The sequence below is a fragment of the Helianthus annuus genome, chromosome 3 (assembly GCF_002127325.2).
Source record: "Helianthus annuus cultivar XRQ/B chromosome 3, HanXRQr2.0-SUNRISE, whole genome shotgun sequence".
Lineage (NCBI taxonomy): Eukaryota > Viridiplantae > Streptophyta > Magnoliopsida > Asterales > Asteraceae > Helianthus > Helianthus annuus.
Genome location: NC_035435.2, coordinates 151,580,063 through 151,601,221, shown reverse-complemented (window position 1 = coordinate 151,601,221; position 21,159 = coordinate 151,580,063). Strand labels below are relative to the sequence as shown.

At 34.9% G+C, this 21,159-nt stretch overlaps 2 protein-coding genes across 2 annotated transcripts; both read left to right on the top strand.

Moving 5' to 3' along the window:
* The first annotated feature begins 15,374 nt into the window (after nt 1-15,374).
* On the top strand, nt 15,375-17,713 carry LOC110930148 (trihelix transcription factor GT-3b). Its single transcript, XM_022173382.2, has 2 exons — nt 15,375-15,967; nt 16,973-17,713. Exons 1-2 carry the CDS (start codon nt 15,599-15,601, stop codon nt 17,549-17,551), a joined length of 948 nt encoding a protein of 315 aa, XP_022029074.1. The 5' UTR covers nt 15,375-15,598; the 3' UTR covers nt 17,552-17,713.
* A 1,536-nt stretch (nt 17,714-19,249) lies between these two features.
* LOC110930147 (pentatricopeptide repeat-containing protein At1g34160) lies at nt 19,250-21,159 on the top strand. The gene has a single exon (XM_022173381.2). It carries the CDS (start codon nt 19,311-19,313, stop codon nt 21,039-21,041), a length of 1,731 nt encoding a protein of 576 aa, XP_022029073.1. The 5' UTR covers nt 19,250-19,310; the 3' UTR covers nt 21,042-21,159.

Here is a 21,159-nt window from a genome sequence, read left to right as displayed (position 1 = left end):
GTCATTGAAAAACACTAGTTTTAATAATATCTAGGGTCATCAGACTCATCGCACAATTCAAGCCCGAGTTGAATGATGGACGCCTGTTGAAGTGTGTTAATGCGAAGAAATTAGAATGAAACGTAAAACGTAGAAAAGAATAAATAAGTTGATCTAGGACACACGCGTTGTGACGAATCCGTCAAACGGGGAAATAGACGCGTTGTGATGCGCCTGTCAAATGGGAAAATTGACGAAAATACGTTGAACCTCACACGCACGTTATGGCGTGTTAACTCGCATAATTTAGAACGAAATGTAAAACGAAAAAATTGCGAAAGATGAAAACTGTGGGGGACCAAAGTTGAAAATAAAAAAAATATTGGGGTTAAATTGTAAAAGATGAAAAGCTTTAGGTTAAAAGTTAAAAAAACAAAAGGGTTAAATTGCAAAAGGTAAAACCTTTGGGTTAAAAGTGAAAAATCAAAATTTATTTTTGAAAAACTCTCCATGCGTGGGGTACAACAGCATTAAGCAACAAAGCTAATTTTTAATATGGAAATTTACACTTTAGGATTAAAAAAAATACAAACAATTATAATGTCAAGGACCTTCTTTTAAGGGCCGAAATTTTTATTTTTTTTACATATAGTTAACTAGGTTATAACCCCGTGTATTACACGGGTTAAGTAAATAAAAAATCAAATAGTTGATAACAAATATTTAACAATTAGAAAACGATATTTTTAAGACGCGTTTCTGACATCCAAACAAAATTTTGTAACAAAAGGGTTAGAAAAAAAGACGTTGGAAACTCAGATCTTAAAAGATTTTTTTTGTGCTAAAATGGTAAAAGTGATATAACCACAGGGGCCAAAATCGTAATTTACTCTTAAAAAAAAGTTACATAAAATCCTAAAAAATTTTAAAAAACCTTCTTATTAAATTCTAAAAAATTAAAAAAAAAAAAGTAGTTACTAATCCTAAAAAAAGAAAAAAATTATAAAGTTCGGTAAATATTAAAGTGGAGAACCCACTTAAATCGAATTCCCATCGTGCCTATACTCAATCTTCGCGATCCCCACTCGATCATCGTGGGTTAAGTCGCCCTCAGGGACACAGTCGAAACAAACTTTAAACCGATCCAACTTCGGTTTGAGCTCACGCCACTTGTGTTGGCACGTGTTTTAATTGTGATGTGTGTTCCCAACGTGTTGTTGGTATTGCTGAAACGTTTGTCCCCAATACGCGGGTTGACCGCGTGCTAGGGTTCGTTAAACAAAATTGTGTGTCATGTAAGATCAAAACGTGTGATGTTTGTCAAGTTTACAAATATGTAAGCATTTGAACCATCGATTAGAAGACCTCCTTTATCATCATCGACTTTCCTCACGAGTTTTAACAGTCGTGTGAACATACATTTAATAACCCAATTTTTATTTAAATAATAGTGGTCTTAATTTATTAGTTCTAAAAAAATGTTGAAATGTCTAGATTAGGCATATAATCTAGGGGCATGTTTGGCTAAGCTTATTTAACTCAAAAATGACTTTTTGTTAAAAGGAGTTATTGACTTATGACTTTTTTAAAATGAGTTTTTAAAAAAATGTTTGGATTAGCTTATTGGGTGGGAAAAACCAAAATTACTAAAAAGGACATTCTTCATATTGAAAAGTTGTTTAGTAGGGGGTAAAAAAGTTGTTTGGTATGGGGTAAATTTGTAATTGTGTTGAAAAGCTCTAAAAAGTTACAAATTTCTGACTTTTCAAAAATGACTTTTTCTCAATGCTGAAAAGTTGTTTTGAATACGGCTTTTGAATTAGTCAAACACAATTTTAACTTATTGACTTTTTGAAAAGCCAATAAGTCAATAAGTTGGTTAAAAAAGCTTAGCCAAACATGCCCTAGATTAGGCATATAACAATTAGCCAAATAGATAAACTTATAGCTACAAAATAATATTCAAATTTAAATTAATCAGATAAGTATAAATTATCGATAATTTGTAAATTATATAACTTTAAAATTTAATATTTTATGAAAGTTTATCCGTAATTTCTTAAATGTTTGAAACATATACTAAATAAATTTAATAATTTAAATTAAATAATAATTATTTGTAATTAATTATGGTCTAAAATGATGACAAGTGTGCTTTTATTGTTTTCTTTTATTATATGTATAGATAGATATATAAAATTATTTTAAAACATAATTTTATAAAGTTTAAACCATTAACCTTTGTATTAAAACTAACTCAATTAAACAAAGTCTTATAACCTAATGATCTTAGCCTTCTTAGTTACGGACATGACTCATCTTATAACTCATCTTTAACCCAATTATCATGTATCCCCTTAAAATAATTCTGCCCAATTAAAAACTTTATAGTTTAAATATAATTAATTTAAAAATAACTAATTAACTTGCATGGTAATTTGAAAAAAAAAATGAAAAAAAAAACTTACGCATTTTGCTACAGTATTTTGTTTTGTTTAGTAGAGAATCACGATTCGTTTGAATATATGTAAATAGATGATTTTGCTACAATATTTTGTTTATTGGTATTACAATTATAACCATATATATCATTGAGTTTTTTTGTTATCTATACTATATAATAAAAGAAACCTGTTTTAGGACATTTGTCATTCTCTCATTTAATTTATTAAAATTATTAATAATATACTAATAATAATAATAATATTTAATCTAAATTAATAAAAATTCTTATTATTAATATTGACATTTAATATTGTTTTAAATGATATGAATTAGATATGATCGTATCATATGAATATGATATATTATAACGTACTCAAGATCATTATCTCTGTAACGTATTCACGCATAAATAAAAATGTAAAAATCATTTTAAACCTCTTTTTTTTACTAAGATAAAAATTAAAATATGTAATTATTAACAAAAACTACACCTACTTCAAAAAAGTAAATTATAAATTGTTTAAAACTAAATTTAGAAAAAAGAAAAAAAATAAAGAAAAGTCAACAAAGATTAAATTAATAGACACCAGGAGGTCATCACTCATGAGATGCATGTTTAGTAATTCCAGCTCTTAAAAAATAAAATTAATTATTTATTACACATGTTTTTTAAAGATACGACGTTTTTAGTATTTAGTATACAAAATTACATTTATTTAATCTGTGTAATACACATGGTTTTCAAAGATATAACTTTTTGATTATTTGATATATAAAATTACATTTATTTAACCCGTACAATATTTTTCCTTTATTATATAGTAAGTATAGATAGATATAGATATAGATGCTCGCAAATTGATCATAAATTCTTGATATATCAAGTTTTTATTATATTTTCTGTTACATTGTTTCTTTAGTTATATAATATAGAATAGATTCAACCAGTACAATACATAATGTTTTATTATTTGGTATATAAAATTCATTTATTCAACCCGTGTAATACACGAGGTTATAACCTAGTATATATATAAAAGTTTTTTTACGGTTTTGAGTTGTCATCATGTTTTGAAGTGTGTCTTTCAACTTGAAAAACATTTTTTGAGTATGTTCATCGAAATTAACCAAAATTTTAATAATAATTAGGATTAAAAAATACACCCAATGATAATGCCAAAGGCCCTTTTTAAGGGCCCAATTTTTTTAAATTTTTTATATATTTTTTATATATATAATTATTTTAAAACCCATTAACCTTTTTTTTTTTTACTAAAGCTACCCAAATAAATAAAGTTTTATAATCTAATAACCTTAACCTTCTTAGTTAGAGATATGACTCATCTAAACCCATTTGTAATATACCCCCATTAAACTAATTTGGCCCAATTAAAAGCTTTATATTTTAAACTTAATTTAATTGAAAACTAATTATTGGTATTACAATTATAACCATATATTATTATGTTTTTTGTTATGAATGTTCAAGTGTTAAAAAGTTGGACTCAAAATGTTATAAAATGAGTGGTTAATGACTTATACGTTAAACTTTTTAATTTTATACTTAAGTGATTAAAACCATTACATGATTGTTTTGTCAACCAAATAAATCATTAGTTCCAATTAATTTGATAGACTCCAAATGGATCACAAATTTCAAATATTTTGATAAGTTTTGATTTCAAACCAAGTCCCACTATGATACATCAGCATTTTGTTAGGCAGGTATGATAGTGATTATTGATTTGACCAAAAGCGTGATCATTTTAATTATTGCAACATCAAGTATCATTGCTAAGATAAGATAATTAGTTTGAAGATAAGGGTATAGGGAGTGGTTAAACACTTTGAGTGACAAACCAAAAAACCGACCAATCAGAGCGCGCCATGTCAATAGTCAAAAGTGTTTAAACTTTGGTGAAAAGTGTTGGCAATGGTTTAGACACTTGGTGAAGTGGTAAACTTTTTTTTTAAAAAAAAGGAAAAATGTGTGATTGGTTGAGATAGGAATGGACCCTACTCACAATACCCTCCCTCTCTCTCCTTCCTCCCTCTTCCCGAATCGGTGTCCCCTCACCGATTTTCCTCACCTTTTCGGCAAACAACATGCGGCAACATGTTGGCGGTGGGAAGGTAAGCGGTGTCGGGTGGGTTTACCGCCCCCACTCCGGACACCCTAACGGTGAAAATAGTAGAGAAAATATGTCTTTTACTTACTTTGAACCCATGTAACAATGTGTGCATATTGTATATCTAATTTCAAATTGATAATTTCAAACTAATGTTGGCATACCCTTTCTTAGTTTTACAGTTTTTATTTATATTTTATTTTAATTTAATATATATATCTATTTATGCTATATAATAAAAGAAAATCTTGGAAAACACTTATCACCACTCTAGACCATTTACTTATTGGTATTCACATCTCTCTTTTTCTTAACTACGGATAGTTATTATTTAATTATTGATAATGTATATATAAAGAGAGCAAGTTTAAAAATTCAAAAGGCCCTTAATGTGTGACAGGTACCCGACCACCAAATAACGTGCATAATTATGCAGATAACATGCGTATTTAGGGTTGAAACAACCCATGCGTAATTAGGGTTGAAACAACTCATGTGGGTTTTGATTTTTGGTAACGTGCGTAATTATGCATAACATGCGTAATTAGGGTTGAAACAACCCATGCGTAATTTTGAGTACAACATGCGTAATCAAGACTGAAACAACCCACGCGTGTTTTGATTTTTATAACGTGCGTAATTATGTATATAACATGCATAATTTCGAATCTAGTGGTTGCGTACCAGTCGCACGTTAAGGGGCTATTGTACAATAAACCACTCATATATATATAGAAAGAAAGGGTAAAATGAGAAACACCTCAAGTTGTATGAACCATGAGAACTAGCTTTTCCAAAAGGTTTTTCCAAAAAAAAATCTCAAAAATCTTAAAAAACCACTTGCTTCAACAAAAAAAAATGTCGCGTGCAAAAATCTACATCAGGTGTACAAAAAATTTCATCGCTATAACAAACTTTACATCAGGAGTAAACAAAACTTACATCAGGCGTAACTACCGAATCGACAATTTTTTTTTTTGTTTTTTTACCGATGTGTTTATAATATTTTCATCTATGTTTGTGCAAAAAGTTGTGGCCTAACTCGCACGGGAAGTAGGAGTTCTCATAGTTCTCACAACTCGTGGTGGTTCTTAATTGAACCGAAGCCTATATATATATTCCTTAACGTACGAGCGTACGATATGAAATTACGCACGTTATAAAACTCAAAACCCTAATCACGCATGTAGAAAATTCTTAACCATGCGTGATTAGGGTTTTGAGTTTTATAACGTGCGTAATTTATAAGAAATATTGTACGTTAAGAATATTGTACGTTAACCCCTCTCTCTCTATATATATATATTAACAAGTGAATTTGATTTAAATTAATTATGAGTTTTCTAAATGAACTTGTTTTTTACTTAAAACTTATATTTATGTCTTCAATTATCACAAAATTCAAAGTTACCTTTGTTAACATATTATAAAACGGAAGATTAAATAATAGTTGTTTTCTTTTTGGGTGATTTATAAAAAAAATTAAATATTTATTGTTGTTGGATAGTTTGAATGGTAAAAATATGTCAAACAGCGAAAGAAGATCAGTGGGCCTGGAACGAAGGTGGCAGTGGAGAGTTCTCTGTTGCAGCTGTCAAAGAGTGGATTCGAGGCTCGAATAATGCTGTACAGAACCGAATATTCATATGGGATAGATGGGTGCCTCTGAAGATAAATATATATATATATATATATATATATATATATATATATATATATATATATATATATATGTGTGTGGAGATTGGGTATGGATCGTATAGCGACTCGGGATGCTTTGATGAGGAGAAACATAAACATTTTGGATACTAAATGTCCGTTATGTGATTATGTTGAGGAAACGGTAGCGCATCTTATGGTTCAATGTGGTTTTAGCTCTGAAGTGTGGAGTAAGATATGGCATTGGTGTAGGATAGGTGGTTGGAATCCGATTTTGATTGATGAGCTTCTGCAAATGAATCAGACTTATTTTAAATCTAAAGAAGAGAGAAGGATCGTTATGGGGATTTTGAGGATTACTAGTTGGGCGATTTGGATTGTGAGGAACAACAAGGTGTTTAAAGGAGGTACTCCTAGAGTCATTGATGTTATCGCTCAAGTTAAGGCTTTGCCGTTTATTTGGTTGAAACATAGGTCTAGACTTAAAATGATTGTTTGGGATGATTGGGTGAAATACCCTTTGTATATTGTATAGTGGTTTTTTGGGGTGCTCCTCGGTTTGAGGTCGCTCCGGTGTGAATGAAGTTTTGGTTCAAAAAAATAATAATAATAATAAAATTGCGATAAAAAATCCAAATTTTAGTTCTTTATTTTTTATATGTATATATTTTTATATATTTATAAATCTAATTTAAGTTAACTTAACTATGTTAAATAATATTTAAAGAAGTAAGTACACTTAAGTTGAATTAGCATTATCAATTATATAAAAATAATTAATACATAGTTAAAAAAATATTTTAAAATTAACTTAATAAAATTTATAAATGTCACGTTAAAGTTCAATTTTTTAAAGTTATATATTGACAACTATATGTGTTGACATTTGATATTATATTTTATTCAACTCGTATAATAGATGATTTATTCAACCCACACATGGGTTTTTTAAAAACATTTTTTTATTATTAAGTTATATAATATTATATTTTTTCAAACCATGTAATACACTGGATTATAACCTAGTGTGGTTAATATATGTGTGTTTGCGTTTTTTCCATTAACTGTTTCATAACGAACTATATTTAATATCCAGAAATTTTAAACATTTAAACAAGAAATTTTAAACAATTAAAACTTAAAATGTGAATCCATATTAAACCCAAGCCAACAAATAAACAGTTTTTTTTCATTTTGTAGTGTAACTAGTTTTTGTCCCGCCCGCGTTGTGAGGCAATAGACCGAATATTTCTCTCTCATAACATATATGTCTGTACAGAGAGCAAAATCGTAATTATATTTTGAACTGGAGGCGAAATCATAATTTTAAACTGAGAGCAAAATCATAATTTTGAGCTAAGGGGAAAAACGTAATTTTATTTTGAACTGTGGGAAAAACGTAATTTTGAGCATATGACAAAATCGTAATTTTGAGCTAGAGGAAAAAAACAACATTTTATTTTGAACTGGGGGTAAAAACGTAATTTTAAACGGAGGGCGAAACCGTAATTTTAAATAGGGAACAAAATAAAAAATGAGTTTTTGAACCGAGGGCAAAAACGTAATTTCGAGCTAGGGGCAAAATTATAATTTTATTTTGAGCTGAGGGCAAAAACTTAATTTTAAACGAAGGACGAAAGCGTAATTTTAAACTGGGAATAAAATAAAATTAAAAATGGGTTGGTCTAATAGGGAAGTGCCAGGCAAACATAATTTTGAGCTGAGGGCAGAAGCGTAATTTTGAGCTAGAGGAAAAAAAACAACATTATTTTTTGAACTGAGGGCAAAAACGTAAATTTAAACGGAGGGCGAAACCGTAATTTTAAACTGGGAACAAAATTAAAAATGAGTTTTGAACCGGGGGCAAAAGCGTAATTAGAGATAGGGGTAAAATTATAATTTTATTTTGAGCTGGGGACAAAAATGTAATTTTAAACGAATGACGAAAACGTAATTTTAAACTGGAAATAAATGTAAATTAAAAATGAGCTGGTCCAATAGGGAAGTGCCAGGCAAGCTGCCTGGCACTATTCCCTCATTTAGTTTTTTTATATGTAGCAAATTTTTACTGAAAATTTAAGCTCCCTATTTAAAAATTAAAGATCTTGTCACTTGTAATAAGTGAGAATAAGTTGTTAATGCACTCGACTTTCAAACATGAATGTCATGACCTTTCGCAAACTGAATTTTGAGTGCAAACTTTTTAGAACCAATTTCTCATTAGCTAAACATATGAGAACACTATGAAATGCAAAGACATTAACGTTATCATGGGCGACCCTGAGGGTGAGCGTGGAGGATCACTGGGCAGGGTCTGATATTTCGAATGACACGTTATTTTAGAAAAAATCCAATATGCATATGTAAAAAAAATTAATAGGCTATACTCATAAAACACCAACATAGGTCCACTTACTGCATATGTAAAAAAAATTAATAGGGTACACTCATACAAACACCAACATAGGTCCACATACAAAACTGTTTGTATGGTTTAGATTAGTTATTAGCACATTGGCATTAAGTTTAGACTTTTAGTGAGTCCAATACCCAATTTCGTTAAGGCCTATGGGCACGTTTTCTCAAACTCGAATAAGATACACAAATTTTTAAGGCCGGCCCTGAACGTTATAAACATTTTATTTTTTGTAACTCTTAAATATATGGTCTAGCGGTATCAAGGTGTTGAATAAGGATTTGTGTTTCTAAGTGGTTGAGGTTGACAAAAATTTAGTCGTTTTTAACGCGTTTAATGCATTCTATGTAATTCTAAGTTTCATTCAATGTAGGTCAACTTATTTTTACTATTTCCTTTTATTATCGTAAAATATGTATTGAATTTTTCGAATCTAAATCGAATTTTAAACATCCTTACCATGAAGCATACACTTTTAACCCATTCAATTTATATTTTTTAATAACTTGTGTTCGTTAACCTTTTTAAAAAATCAAATACACAGTTATGTATACTTTTGATCCTCAACATTTCGGTATAAATTTTATTAAAAACAAAGTTTTATTCAAAATATAGAACTTTTATGGTATCGTAGACGTAGGCTCTACGAGTGCCGATACCATGATGAACCAAACGCAACCAATTCCATCCGAACAATATCAGTACCACTAGTCATTTTTATGGTTTTCTATGAATGTAAAACACAGTCGATATCCATTTAACCCATCAGAACTTACTTTTTAACTTTTCTCTTTTAGTTGTTATAGTAAATCGGCTTGCATTTCTCTTAAGAGATGCAAGTTCAACTTTCATTTGTTGCAGAGTGAGACATTAGTGGGCAATGATAGGAGACCCATGGAAACCTTGGGTTCGATCCTTGAGACAAACCGGTTTTACCGGTGATTTCACCATCGTGCCTACGGCGGGTGAGTTATCGGATTTTCCCCGGGATTGGTGGTGGACTCGGATTACTCTCGGAGTACTCCTTTTGGTACAGTGGATACCCCGAAAGTGCTCGTGATTGATTCTGTTGGTCATTAAAAAAAAGTTACCGGTTGGTATTATTCAATTATTGACCGGTTTTTCAAATACATTAACTTTTCAAAGACATTAAAAACCGGCAAACACAAGTCCAAAAGAAGAGGAAGCACAATCATCAAAGAAAGGATGCTTCCAAAGTCCAAAAGCCAAATCCTAATACAAGTGCACCTTCCAGCTCTAAGAGCTCCTTAGGCAAACCCTATTGCAAGTTCTGTAAGAAAACAGGACATAAGCAAAAGGAATGCCCTGACTTCAAGGAGTGGCTGGCTAAAAAAGGTAACGATTTTTTCATGATAGTTGAGTCCTTTAATTTAAATGTTCCCGCTAATTCTTGGTGGTTTGATTTTGGTTCTATGGTTCATGTAACTAACTCTACTCAGGGATTCCTTTCAATCCGGAAGCTGGGAAGAAACCAAAGAACACATAAAGTTGGGGATGATCGGGAATTAGAAGTGAAGGCCATAGGAACATTACAATTATTTTTGAAAACTGGTTTATGTATTAAACTTTATGATACCTTATATGTTCCTGAGGTAACTTGGAACCTTGTATCAGGACCAAAGTTAGACATGGACGGTTTTGTCGTTTCTCATGGTCATCGCAAACTCTCTATTCTCTATGATTCCGTTGTTTATGGTACTGGCATTCTGGATGGTGGTCTCTATAGATTAGAACTAGATAATAATTTTTCCAAATCTTTGTTGTCATATAATATTAATGAATCACTCACAAAGATGGAAAAGAAACGAGAGTTAGAGACTTCATATATGTTGTGGCATCAACGTTTAGGCCACATCTCAAGAGAACGATTAAGTCGTCTCGTAAAGGATGAAGTCTTACCTCCTCTCGATTTCACTGATTTTGGAACATGTGTCAAATGTCTTAAAGGCAAAATGACATCAACGAATAAGAAAGGTGCCACTAGGAGCTCTAATTTATTAGAACTCATTCATACTGACATTAGTGGTCCTTACCAAATCGCTGGCATAACAGGACATACTTCATTTATCACTTTCATTGATGATTATTCTCGTTAAATGTACTTATATCTTATTAAGGAAAAGTCTGAATCTCTTACAACTTTTAAAGATTATAAAGCTGGAGTTGAAAAGCAATTAGATCGTCAGATTAAAGTTGTGAGATCAGATAGAGGCGGTGAATATTATGGAAGACATACTGATGTGGTCAAGCTCCTGGTCCATTTTATGAGTTTTGTAAGGGCCAGGGGATTGTGAACCAATACACCATGCCTGGTACACCTCAGCAGAACGGTGTCGCTGAACGAAGAAATCGTACCCTTATGAACATGGTGCGCAGTATGTTAGCCAACACTAATTTACCATTATTCCTCTGGACTGAAGCGTTAAAAGCAGCTGTTCATATACTCAATAGAGTTCCTTCTAAGTCTTTCCCTAAAACTCCTTATGAACTTTGGACAGGAAGGAAACCGAGTCTTAAATATATGAAAGTATGGGGCTGCATTGCTGAAGCAAAACTCTATAATCCTTTCCTAAGGAAACTTGACCCTAAAACAGTTACTTGCTTCTTTATCGGGTATCCTGATCATTCGAAGGGTTATCGTTTCTATTGTCCTTCCCATGTCACCCGTATTGTTGAAACCAAGCGTGCTGCGTTCCTGGAGGATTTCAAGGTCAGTGGGAGCAGTACCAACCCTTACGAAGTATTGCAAGAAGTACAAGACGCGGGGGGAGAGACTCGTCGCTTACCATTACTCCGTTTACTCCTCTTGTACCCCATGCAACAACTGCACCTGAAGCCACTGCACAAACTCCATCTCCACAGTCAGAACCCATTATACCTCATAACGAAGGCACATCAAACGCTCAAAACCAAGACAACGCTGAACCCGATTATCAACTCAGGAGGTCATCTAGGCAAAGAAGGCCTACTAATTGGGATGATTATGTTACCTACCTGATTGAAATGGATGCTGGAAAGCTCAATGATCCTATCTCTTATAATGAAGCCATTAGCAGTGATCAGTCTTCTGAATGGAACAAAGCAATGATTGATGAGCTTGAATCCATGAAGAAAAATGACGTTTGGGATTTGGTAGAATTACCCAACGGAGTCAAACCTGTAGGTTGTAAATGGGTGTTCAAAACAAAACTGGATCCGAATGGGAACGTTGAACGCTACAAAGCGAGATTGGTTGCAAAGGGCTACACTCAGAAAGAGGGAATTGATTATCAAGAGACGTTTTCACTGTCTCTCGTAAAGATTCATTAAGGATCGTTATGGCCCTAGTAGCCCATTTTGATTTAGAGCTGCATCAGATGGACGTCAAAACTGCTTTCCTTAACGGAGACTTAGATGAAGATGTTTACATGAAACAACCTGAAGGCTTTAAACCTGAAGGTCAGGAGCATCTAGTCTGTAAGTTGAAGAAATCCATTTATGGGTTAAAACAAGCATCGCATCAATGGTACCTCAAGTTTGATGAAGTCATAAAGAGGCAAGGTTTTATGAAGAATCAAGTGGATCAATGCACCTACCTCAAGATGAGTGGGAGTAATTTTACTATACTTGTCCTTTACGTAGATGATATTCTATTGGCAAGTAATAGTTTAGACATGTTGCATGAGTCGAAGCGGTTACTCTCGCATAACTTCGACATGAAGGATCTCGGAGATGCTTATTACGTCACTGGCATCGAAATTCACCGAGATAGACACAAAGGGATCTTAGGATTGTCTCAAAAGACTTACATAGATCGTGTCCTTACACGTTACAATATGCAACAGTGCAAACCCTCAGTCGCTCCAGTAGTTAAGGGAGATGTTTTTGGTTCATTCCAGTGTCCGACAACAGAGGTTGAAAAGGAGCAAATGAGCCAGATACCTTACGCGTCAGTAGTCGGGAGCCTGATGTATGCTCAAGTCTGTACTCGCCCAGATATCGCTTATATTGCTGGAATGCTAGGCCGTTATCAGACTAATCATGGCCTAGATCACTGGAAAGCAGCTAAGAAGGTCCTCAGATATCTACAAGGGACGAAAGACCATAAACTGACATATAGAAGAAGTGATCACTTAGAAGTGGTAGGTTATTCTGATTCTGACTTTGCCAAATGCAAAGATGACAAGAAATCCACTTCGGGCTACATCTTTATGTTAGCAGGCGGACCTATCTCATGGAAGAGTCATAAACAACAGTTAACTACAACTTCCACAATGATGGCAGAATACATTGCTGTTTACAACACAACCTGTCATGGAATGTTGCTTAGAAATCTGATCACTGGACTTAAAATTGTTAATTCCATTTCTAGACCATTGAGGCTTTACTGTGATAACTCAGCTGTCGTTAGTTTCTCGAACAATAACAGTTCGACTGGAGCTGGTTTATATCTCGATACAAAATATTTGTTCGTACGTGAACGAGTTGAGGAAAATAATCTTTGTATTGAGTATATTAGTACTAAAGATATGCTTGCGGATCCGATGACTAAAGGTCTCCCACCTAAAGTTTTCGAAGAACATGTATCGAATATGGGACTTACTAAAGACCTTATTTAATGGCATATTGTACTAGCTTATGTTTTAATTAATTAAATTTCCTCAGTTTGATTTTGTATGTCCTAACATATGTTCTGCCGGTGTAATGACATATAGACAAATATAAATACAAATCAGACGCTAAAGGGCTTATAAGTATTTTGATCATAACCATTAGGTTTTAAATTGAGGCTATAGTATGATTAATGGGGGTCCTGAGTCGAATGATGATTCAACGGCTGTATTTCTCTGCTATAGTTCTTGGTTTAAGGCTAAAATGAGTGCTAACTCCTAGGCAGGCTCATCTAATACTCATGATAAATGGGAGAATGTGAGATTAAATATATTATTAATATAATATTTAATATTTTAGCCATTATAATCATTTATATTATATTAGATCAAAATATAATAATAACCCATTAATAATTAGTTGGTAATTGTTGATGGACCATATTACCCTTATTAACTAATTAGGTTTCCTCTTGGGTGTATATATAAGGAGATTATTAGAGAGTTTAAGGGTTAGACAATTACACAACTCACACAACCCTCATAACATCATCTCGTCTCTTTCTCCATAACCGAAACCTCCCTTATCTCGGTTTCATCACCATCATAACTTTACACCCTAAGGAGGAACCAGATCATCCTGACAAGTATGTCGAACTCAATGGCTGCATCTCTGACTGGATTCTCTGCTGGCCTGTCTGCTGTAACAGGTATTATTTACATGTTTTCCCTTATGTTTAAACAGAACTGATCCAACATCATGACCTTTCGCAAACTGAATTTTGAGTGCAAACTTTTTAAACACTATGAAATGCAAAGACATTAACGTTATCATGGGCGACCCTGAGGGTGTGCGGGGAGGATCACTGGGTAGGGTCTGATATTTCGAATGACACGTTATTTTAGAAAAAATCCAATATGCATATGAAAAAAATTAATAGGGTATACTCATACAAACACCAACATAGGTCCACTTACTACATATGTAAAAAAAATTAATAGGGTACACTCATACAAACACCAACATAGGCCCACATACATAACTGTTTGTATGATTTAGATTAGTTATTAGCACATTGGCATTAAGTTTAGACCTTTAGTGAGTCCAATACCCAATTTCGTTAAGGCCTATGGGCACGTTTTCTCAAACTCGAACAAGATACACAAATTTTTAAGGCCGGCCCTGAACGTTATAAACATTTTATTTTTTGTAACTCTTAAATATATGGTCTAGCGGTATCAAGGTGTTGAATAAGGATTTGTGTTTCTACGTGGTTGAGGTTGACAAAAATTTAGTCGTTAGAAAACGCGTTTAATGCATTCTATGTAATAAGTTTCATTCAATGTAGGTCAACTTATTTTTACTAATTCCCTTTATTATCGTAACATATGTATTGAATTTTTCGAATCTAAATCGAATTTTAAATATCCTTACCATGAAGCATACACTTTTAACCCATTCAATTTATATTTTTTAATAACTTGTGTTCGTTAACCTTTTTAAAAAATCAAATACACAGTTATGTATACTTTTAATCCTAAAAATTTCGGTATAAATTTTATAAAAAACAAAGTTTTATTCAAAATATATAACTTTTATGGTATCGTAGACGTAGGCTCTACGAGTGCCGATACCATGATGAACCAAACGCAACCAGTTCCATCCGAACAATATCAGTACCACTAGTCATTTTTATGGTTTTCTATGAATGTAAAACACCGTCGATATCCATTTAACCCATCAGATCTTACTTTTTAACTTTTCTCTTTTAGTTGTTATAGTAAATCGGCTTGCATTTCTCTTAAGAGATGCAAGTTCAACTTTCATTTGTTGTAGAGTGATACATTAGTGGACAATGATAGGAGACCCATGGAAACCTTGGGTTCGATCCTTGAGCCAAACCGGTTTTACTGGTAATTTCACCGTCGTGCCTACGACGGGTGGGTTATCAGATTTTCCCCGGGATTGGTGGTAGAATCGGATTACTTTCAGAGTACTCCGTTTGATACAGTGAATACCCCGAAAGTGCTCATGATTGATTCTGTTGGTCGTTAAAAAAAAGTTACCGGTTGGTATTATTCAATTATTGACCGGTTTTTCAAATACATTAACTTTTCAAAGACATTAAAAACCGGCAAAACACAAGTCTGCAGCTAGTGCTTGTTTTCCCACCTTGAGTCAACCAACAAAAAGCACTTTTTTGACTTTTTCCGGCATAAATCTCCACCCACCCCCACCGCCGATTCACCCTTTCAACCGCAAACCACCACCACAACCACCAACACCAATGTCTCATACTCACATGAACCACACAATCCAATTCCAAACTTCATAAACCACACATATCATCAACAAAATCATGTTCGGTGGCAACAGCAACAGCAGCAGCAGCGGCGGTGGAGACAGGGTACTTAACAACAATGAAACCCTAACTCGATTGACACATATGATGATGACTGAACCTCCACCGCCGCCGCCGCAGCCGCCGCTGTTGCCGCTGCCAGCGGTGGCTGGCGGTGTTGGGGATACTGAGAGGGTGCCGATGTGGAGCCAGCAGGAGACGAGGGATTTGATTGCGATTAGAGGGGGGTTAGAAGGGGATTTTACTGTGGCGAAGAGGAATAAGAGTTTGTGGGAGGTGGTTGCTGCCAGGATGAAGGGGTTAGGGTATAGGAGAACTCCGGAGCAGTGTAAATGCAAGTGGAAGAACCTCATCAGTCGATATAAGGTTATCGGTTGTTTCTCGGTTTTCGTTGATTTGCTTGTTTGTTTATTGGTTGTTAATGTTTTATGTAGGGTTAGCAATTAGTTAACCGAGTCGTATTACTTGTGTTAATCGTGTCGTCTAGTCTGTGACCTGTTAAACACGATTAGACCTGTTTTGCCGGGCCTAATTTTATGTAGGGTTCTTACTTCTTAGACATTGTGTGATTTAGCCCTAATTTAGGAAATTTGTTCTTGTTTGTTGGCAGTGATTTTATGTGTTTAGATGTATGAATTCGTATTGATCATTGAATTAAGTGGTTATAAGTAGAGGTGTTCTTCGGGTTTTTTAATCGGGTTTCGGGGTTTTGGGGTTCTCAAAGCTAAATATATAACCCGATAACCGACCCTTTATAGATTCGGGTTCTTCGGTGATCAGGTTAGATCGGGTTTCGGGTTAGAAAATGGACTAGTTTAACAAAAAAGTACAACCTTTTTAAAATATCAATATTAGTTATTACTTATTAGCGAACGCTATAGAAACGATGTTGATTATGGAAGATATTTAAGATATGGAAATTAGAAGATATGTATGGACTTTGGTGATAAAAAAGTTTTAGAAGATATGGCTGCATAATGGAATAGGAGAGGATTACTAGTCAGCCAATCCTTTCTTAAACCAAGAAACAATCTCGAAAAAATCAGGCTATTGATTGGATGATTGCAAGGCTTAAAACATCTACAAAAATAAGGTTAGTTGTTTTAAACCGATTACGGATTACCCATTATTCAACCCGTTAACCCATCCATATAACTATGTTCGATTACAAAAATATGGTTCTTTGTTGTTGACTTGTTGACAGTGATTTTACTATTTTAGACATTTAGGGCCCTAATACTGTGTGTTTAGATTTAGGAATTCGAATTTTTTGTTTGAATTAAGTGCTTATAAAGTTATAATGATGATCTCAGTTATCTGATTCAATACTTTTTTTTATGGTTGTTAACTGAATTTTGAATATTTGATTAGGGAAAGGAGACATCTGATCGCGATAACACCCGTTCATTCCCATTTTTTAACGAACTACATGCTCTATTCACCGAAAGAGCACCAAACACACCACAGACACCCTTTGACCCTGAAGCGGGTTCCAGCCAGTCAAAGTCAAGGAAACGGGTCGCAAGAACTGATTCTTATCAATCACTTGAAGAAATCTCAGAAGATGAAGACGAATACAAAGACCAACAACCAAGGAAGAAACCCGATAGGGGAAAACAGCCACAGACATCAAATATTGACAAACCTGCAACTCCAAAACCGTCTAATTCAGGAAACAATTCGATTCAAGAGATTTTGCATGATTTCTTTCAGCAGCAGCAGATGATTGACATGCAATGGAGACAGTTGATGGAGAAACATGCTTATGAAAGGCAAATGTTTGAGCAAGAATGGCGTCAATCGATGGAGAGAATGGAAAGGGAGAGGATGAGAACCGAACAGTCGTGGAGGGAAAAAGAAGAACAAAGAAGGATTAGAGAAGAGGGTCGTGCTGAGAGAAGAGACGCGCTTTTGACGTTACTACTCAACAAACTCGTGGAGGATCAATGATTTTGATCTTACAGGTGTTGTTCTTCATAGGAAGATATTGTACATATGCAAGTAAAAGATATACATGAGAAACTTAAGATTAGAAAACTTATGCTTACCTGAGATAGTGACTTGTCTATGCTAACTGTCTTTGTTATGTTTAATGATATATATTTCATAGTTTTAGGGTGTAAGGGGTGCTCACCTAATAGGTGAGTCCCCTCTCTTACGCCAAACCAATCCTCGTGTGCCACGTCAACTCCCCTCTTAAACTCCCCTAACACCCCAATTTGATGGCACCACTCCCCTCTTAACTACCCTTGTTTTTTTATTCAAAAAAAAAAAAAAAAAAACAAAATGGTTTGATTGGTTGGAAAAATGGGGCCCACCATCTCTCTCCCTCCCCGCTCGCGGTGAACAACCACCAAATGTGGTCCCCGATTTCCCTCCCCGAATGGTTGGCAGCACCCCCCTAATCGGCAAAGTCGGTCCCCGAATGGAGTCCCCGACGGTGCCCCGAGCACCCTTATAAACTTTATGAGCTAAGACAAGGTACTTCTTTTGAATTTCAAGTAAAAATATTAGTTTTTGGTCGTTTTGACTGGTTGAATTGTTGAACCCAAACATTACCCGTATATTTTATTTGTGCCAAATACATCAACCCAGACACACTTAAAATTGTGTAACCTGGGCATGACCCATTTAACCCAATCATCTACACAAGCCAAATGGTTTGGTGGGTGGATTTGTTTAATTAAAATGGTTGAACAAGTCATATGGAACACAATTCATTTTAATTAAACATGCCAACTCAATCACGATATGTTTATGCATGTGACCCGTTTATTTAACGACATACATATGACAACCCAAAACTTGTTTTTGTTTGTTCCATATATATTAGATGGCATGGAACAATTGACATCTTTGGTTAGTCTTAAGTCTTAACCAATGTTGAACAAACCAGAACAAACAACATCAAACCAGAACAAACAAAACAAAACAACAATATCAAACTAGAACAAACAAAACAATATCAAACCAATACCTACATATACGATTTGATTCTTTGTGCTTATATTTTGAAAACGTAGTTCTTGGTTGGATCCGTTTCAACGCTGGTTAGGTCCATTAATTTTCAAACTTGAGTGGTCATCTTATCTTTTATTGTGCGACATGGATGATTACGCCGGTTGAACCAAAGTAATTTGACTGTTGTGGTTAGTTTCATACCATACCAATGAAGGTAATGGCAAGGTGGATGACTGTCCATGGCCCACTTTCCTAAGGATCCAAAATTTTTAAATATATTTTATGCACTTATTTTTGTAACAAAAGCCTATAATGTTTGAAATCCAATAATATTTAGTATTTACCACTAAATATGACTGAAAATGTGATCCCATACCGGACTGTTCGGTTTGAGTCGATCCAATTTTGTTGTAAAATGAGATAAAATCTTACGGTCCGGTCTAATTTTAAATCCAATAATATTTACCCACTAATTATGACCCAAAATGGGAAACCATACCCGGATGTTTAGTCTAAGTCAGTCCGGTTATTGTAAAATGAGATAAATTCCTGCGGTCCGGTCCAATTTTATACGGCCGGTTTTCGTTGTAAATCGTAAACCAAACCCTTCACTACGGTTAGAATTTTTAAAACTGGCCGATCAAAAGTTAAGACAAAAAACTGACCATGAAACCAAACCTATGACCCGTTTGAAGTGTCTGTTAAGTTATAGTTGATATAAGAGATACGAATTTCCGGCGCCGGTGGCATGGCCGTCACCATCCAGCCACTACTCCAAAAATGCACCACACTCTCCCACTACAAGCAGCTTCAATCCCACCTCATCACCACCGGCCTCTTCCACTTAACCCGATCCAAATTCATAGAACATTGCGCCACCTCCCAAGCCACCGGCACCCTCACTTACGCAGCCCACATCTTCCAAACCCTCACCTTCCCAGCCACCAATGACTGGAACGCCATTATCCGGGGCCTCGCGCAAAGCGTTCAACCCGCCCGAGCCATCGCCTTCTACTGCAAAAGCCTGAGTGTCCTCCCCTGCAAGCCTGATGCCCTCACATGCTCTTTCACACTTAAAGCCTGCTCACGAGCCCTGGCAGTTAATGAAGCTGTTCAGATACATTCTCAGGTGGTTCGGTTCGGGTTTATCGCTGATATTCTGTTGCAAACTACGTTACTGGATGTGTATGCTAAGTCTGGGTATTTGGACTATGCTTATAAAGTGTTTGATGAAATGCCTGAGAGAGATGTGACTTGTTGGAATGCGATGATCGCGGGGCTGGCGCAAGGGGACCGCCCGGATGAAGCTTTGCAGCTTTTTAAGACGATGAAAGATGTTGGGTTTAAGCCGAATGAGATCACGGTTCTTGGTGCTCTTTCTGCGTGTGCGCAACTGGGCATGGTGCAGGAAGGGAAGAATGTGTATAGTTATGCAAAGAACGAAAAGCTTGACATGAATGAGCATGTTTGTAATGCGGTGATTGACATGTTTGGGAAATGTGGGCATGTTGCAGAGGCGTATCGGGTTTTTAATGACATGAGGTGTGTAAAAACTGTTGTCACTTTTAACACCATGATCATGGTTCTAGGGGTTAACAGTGAAGGAACCGAAGCGCTTAAGGTTTTTGACCAAATGAGTAAGGAGGGATTTCGACCGGATAACGTGAGTTATCTATCTGCGCTATGTGCTTGTAACCACTCGGGTATGGTAGATGAAGGTGTTAGGTTGTTTGAAACAATGAGCAAAGATGTGTCGGTGGTTCCGAACATCAAGCACTACGGTACTATGGTTGATTTGTTGGGTAGATCGGGGCGGCTTAATGAGGCATACGACATCATCAATTCGATACCTATAAAACCGGATGTTGTTCTTTGGCAAACGTTATTAGGCGCTTGTAAGACGTATGGCAATGTAGAAATGGGCGAGAAGGCATCAAGGAAGCTTGTGGAGATGGGCTCACACAGTGATGGGGAGTTTGTGTTACTATCAAACATATACGCGGCTCATCGTAGATGGAAAGATGTGGGCGAGGTGAGAAACGCGATGAAAAATAAACAAGTGAAAAAAGTGCCTGGGTTTAGTTACATTGATGTGAATGGTGTGATACACAAATTTATAAACGGAGATAAAAGTCATTCGAATATGCAAGAGATCTATAAGAAACTCGAGGAAATAATGTGTCGGATAATGGAACACGGGTATGTTCCTGAAACGGATTATGTGTTGCATGATATCGGGGCAGAGGAGAAGGAAAACGCGTTGAGTTATCACAGTGAAAAGTTGGCTGTGTCTTTCGGGTTGCTTAAAACGAGTGATGATTCGATAATACGTGTGAATAAAAACCTTAGAATATGTGGGGATTGCCATCAGGTTATGAAGCTTGTTTCTATGGCGTATGAGCGTGAGATTATCGTGAGGGATCGAACTCGGTTTCATAGATTTAAAAACGGCTTGTGTTCTTGTAAAGATTTTTGGTGACTTGTATTGCTCTTTCTTTACTTTGTTAACAAATTTTGTCAAAATGATGTTGTATACATATGCTTTAGGAACATGATTCTGTTTTGAACATTGGGTTACGTTGTTCAAATTACTTGAA

Bases quoted from the DNA above. Each gene is read 5' to 3' on its own strand.
- LOC110930147 (XM_022173381.2), top strand. From the start codon at position 19,311: ATGGCCGTCACCATCCAGCCACTACTCCAAAAATGCACCACACTCTCC.
- LOC110930148 (XM_022173382.2), top strand. From the start codon at position 15,599: ATGTTCGGTGGCAACAGCAACAGCAGCAGCAGCGGCGGTGGAGACAGG. The intron at 15,968-16,972 runs GTTATCGGTTGT...ATATTTGATTAG, and splicing joins ACCTCATCAGTCGATATAAG to GGAAAGGAGACATCTGATCG.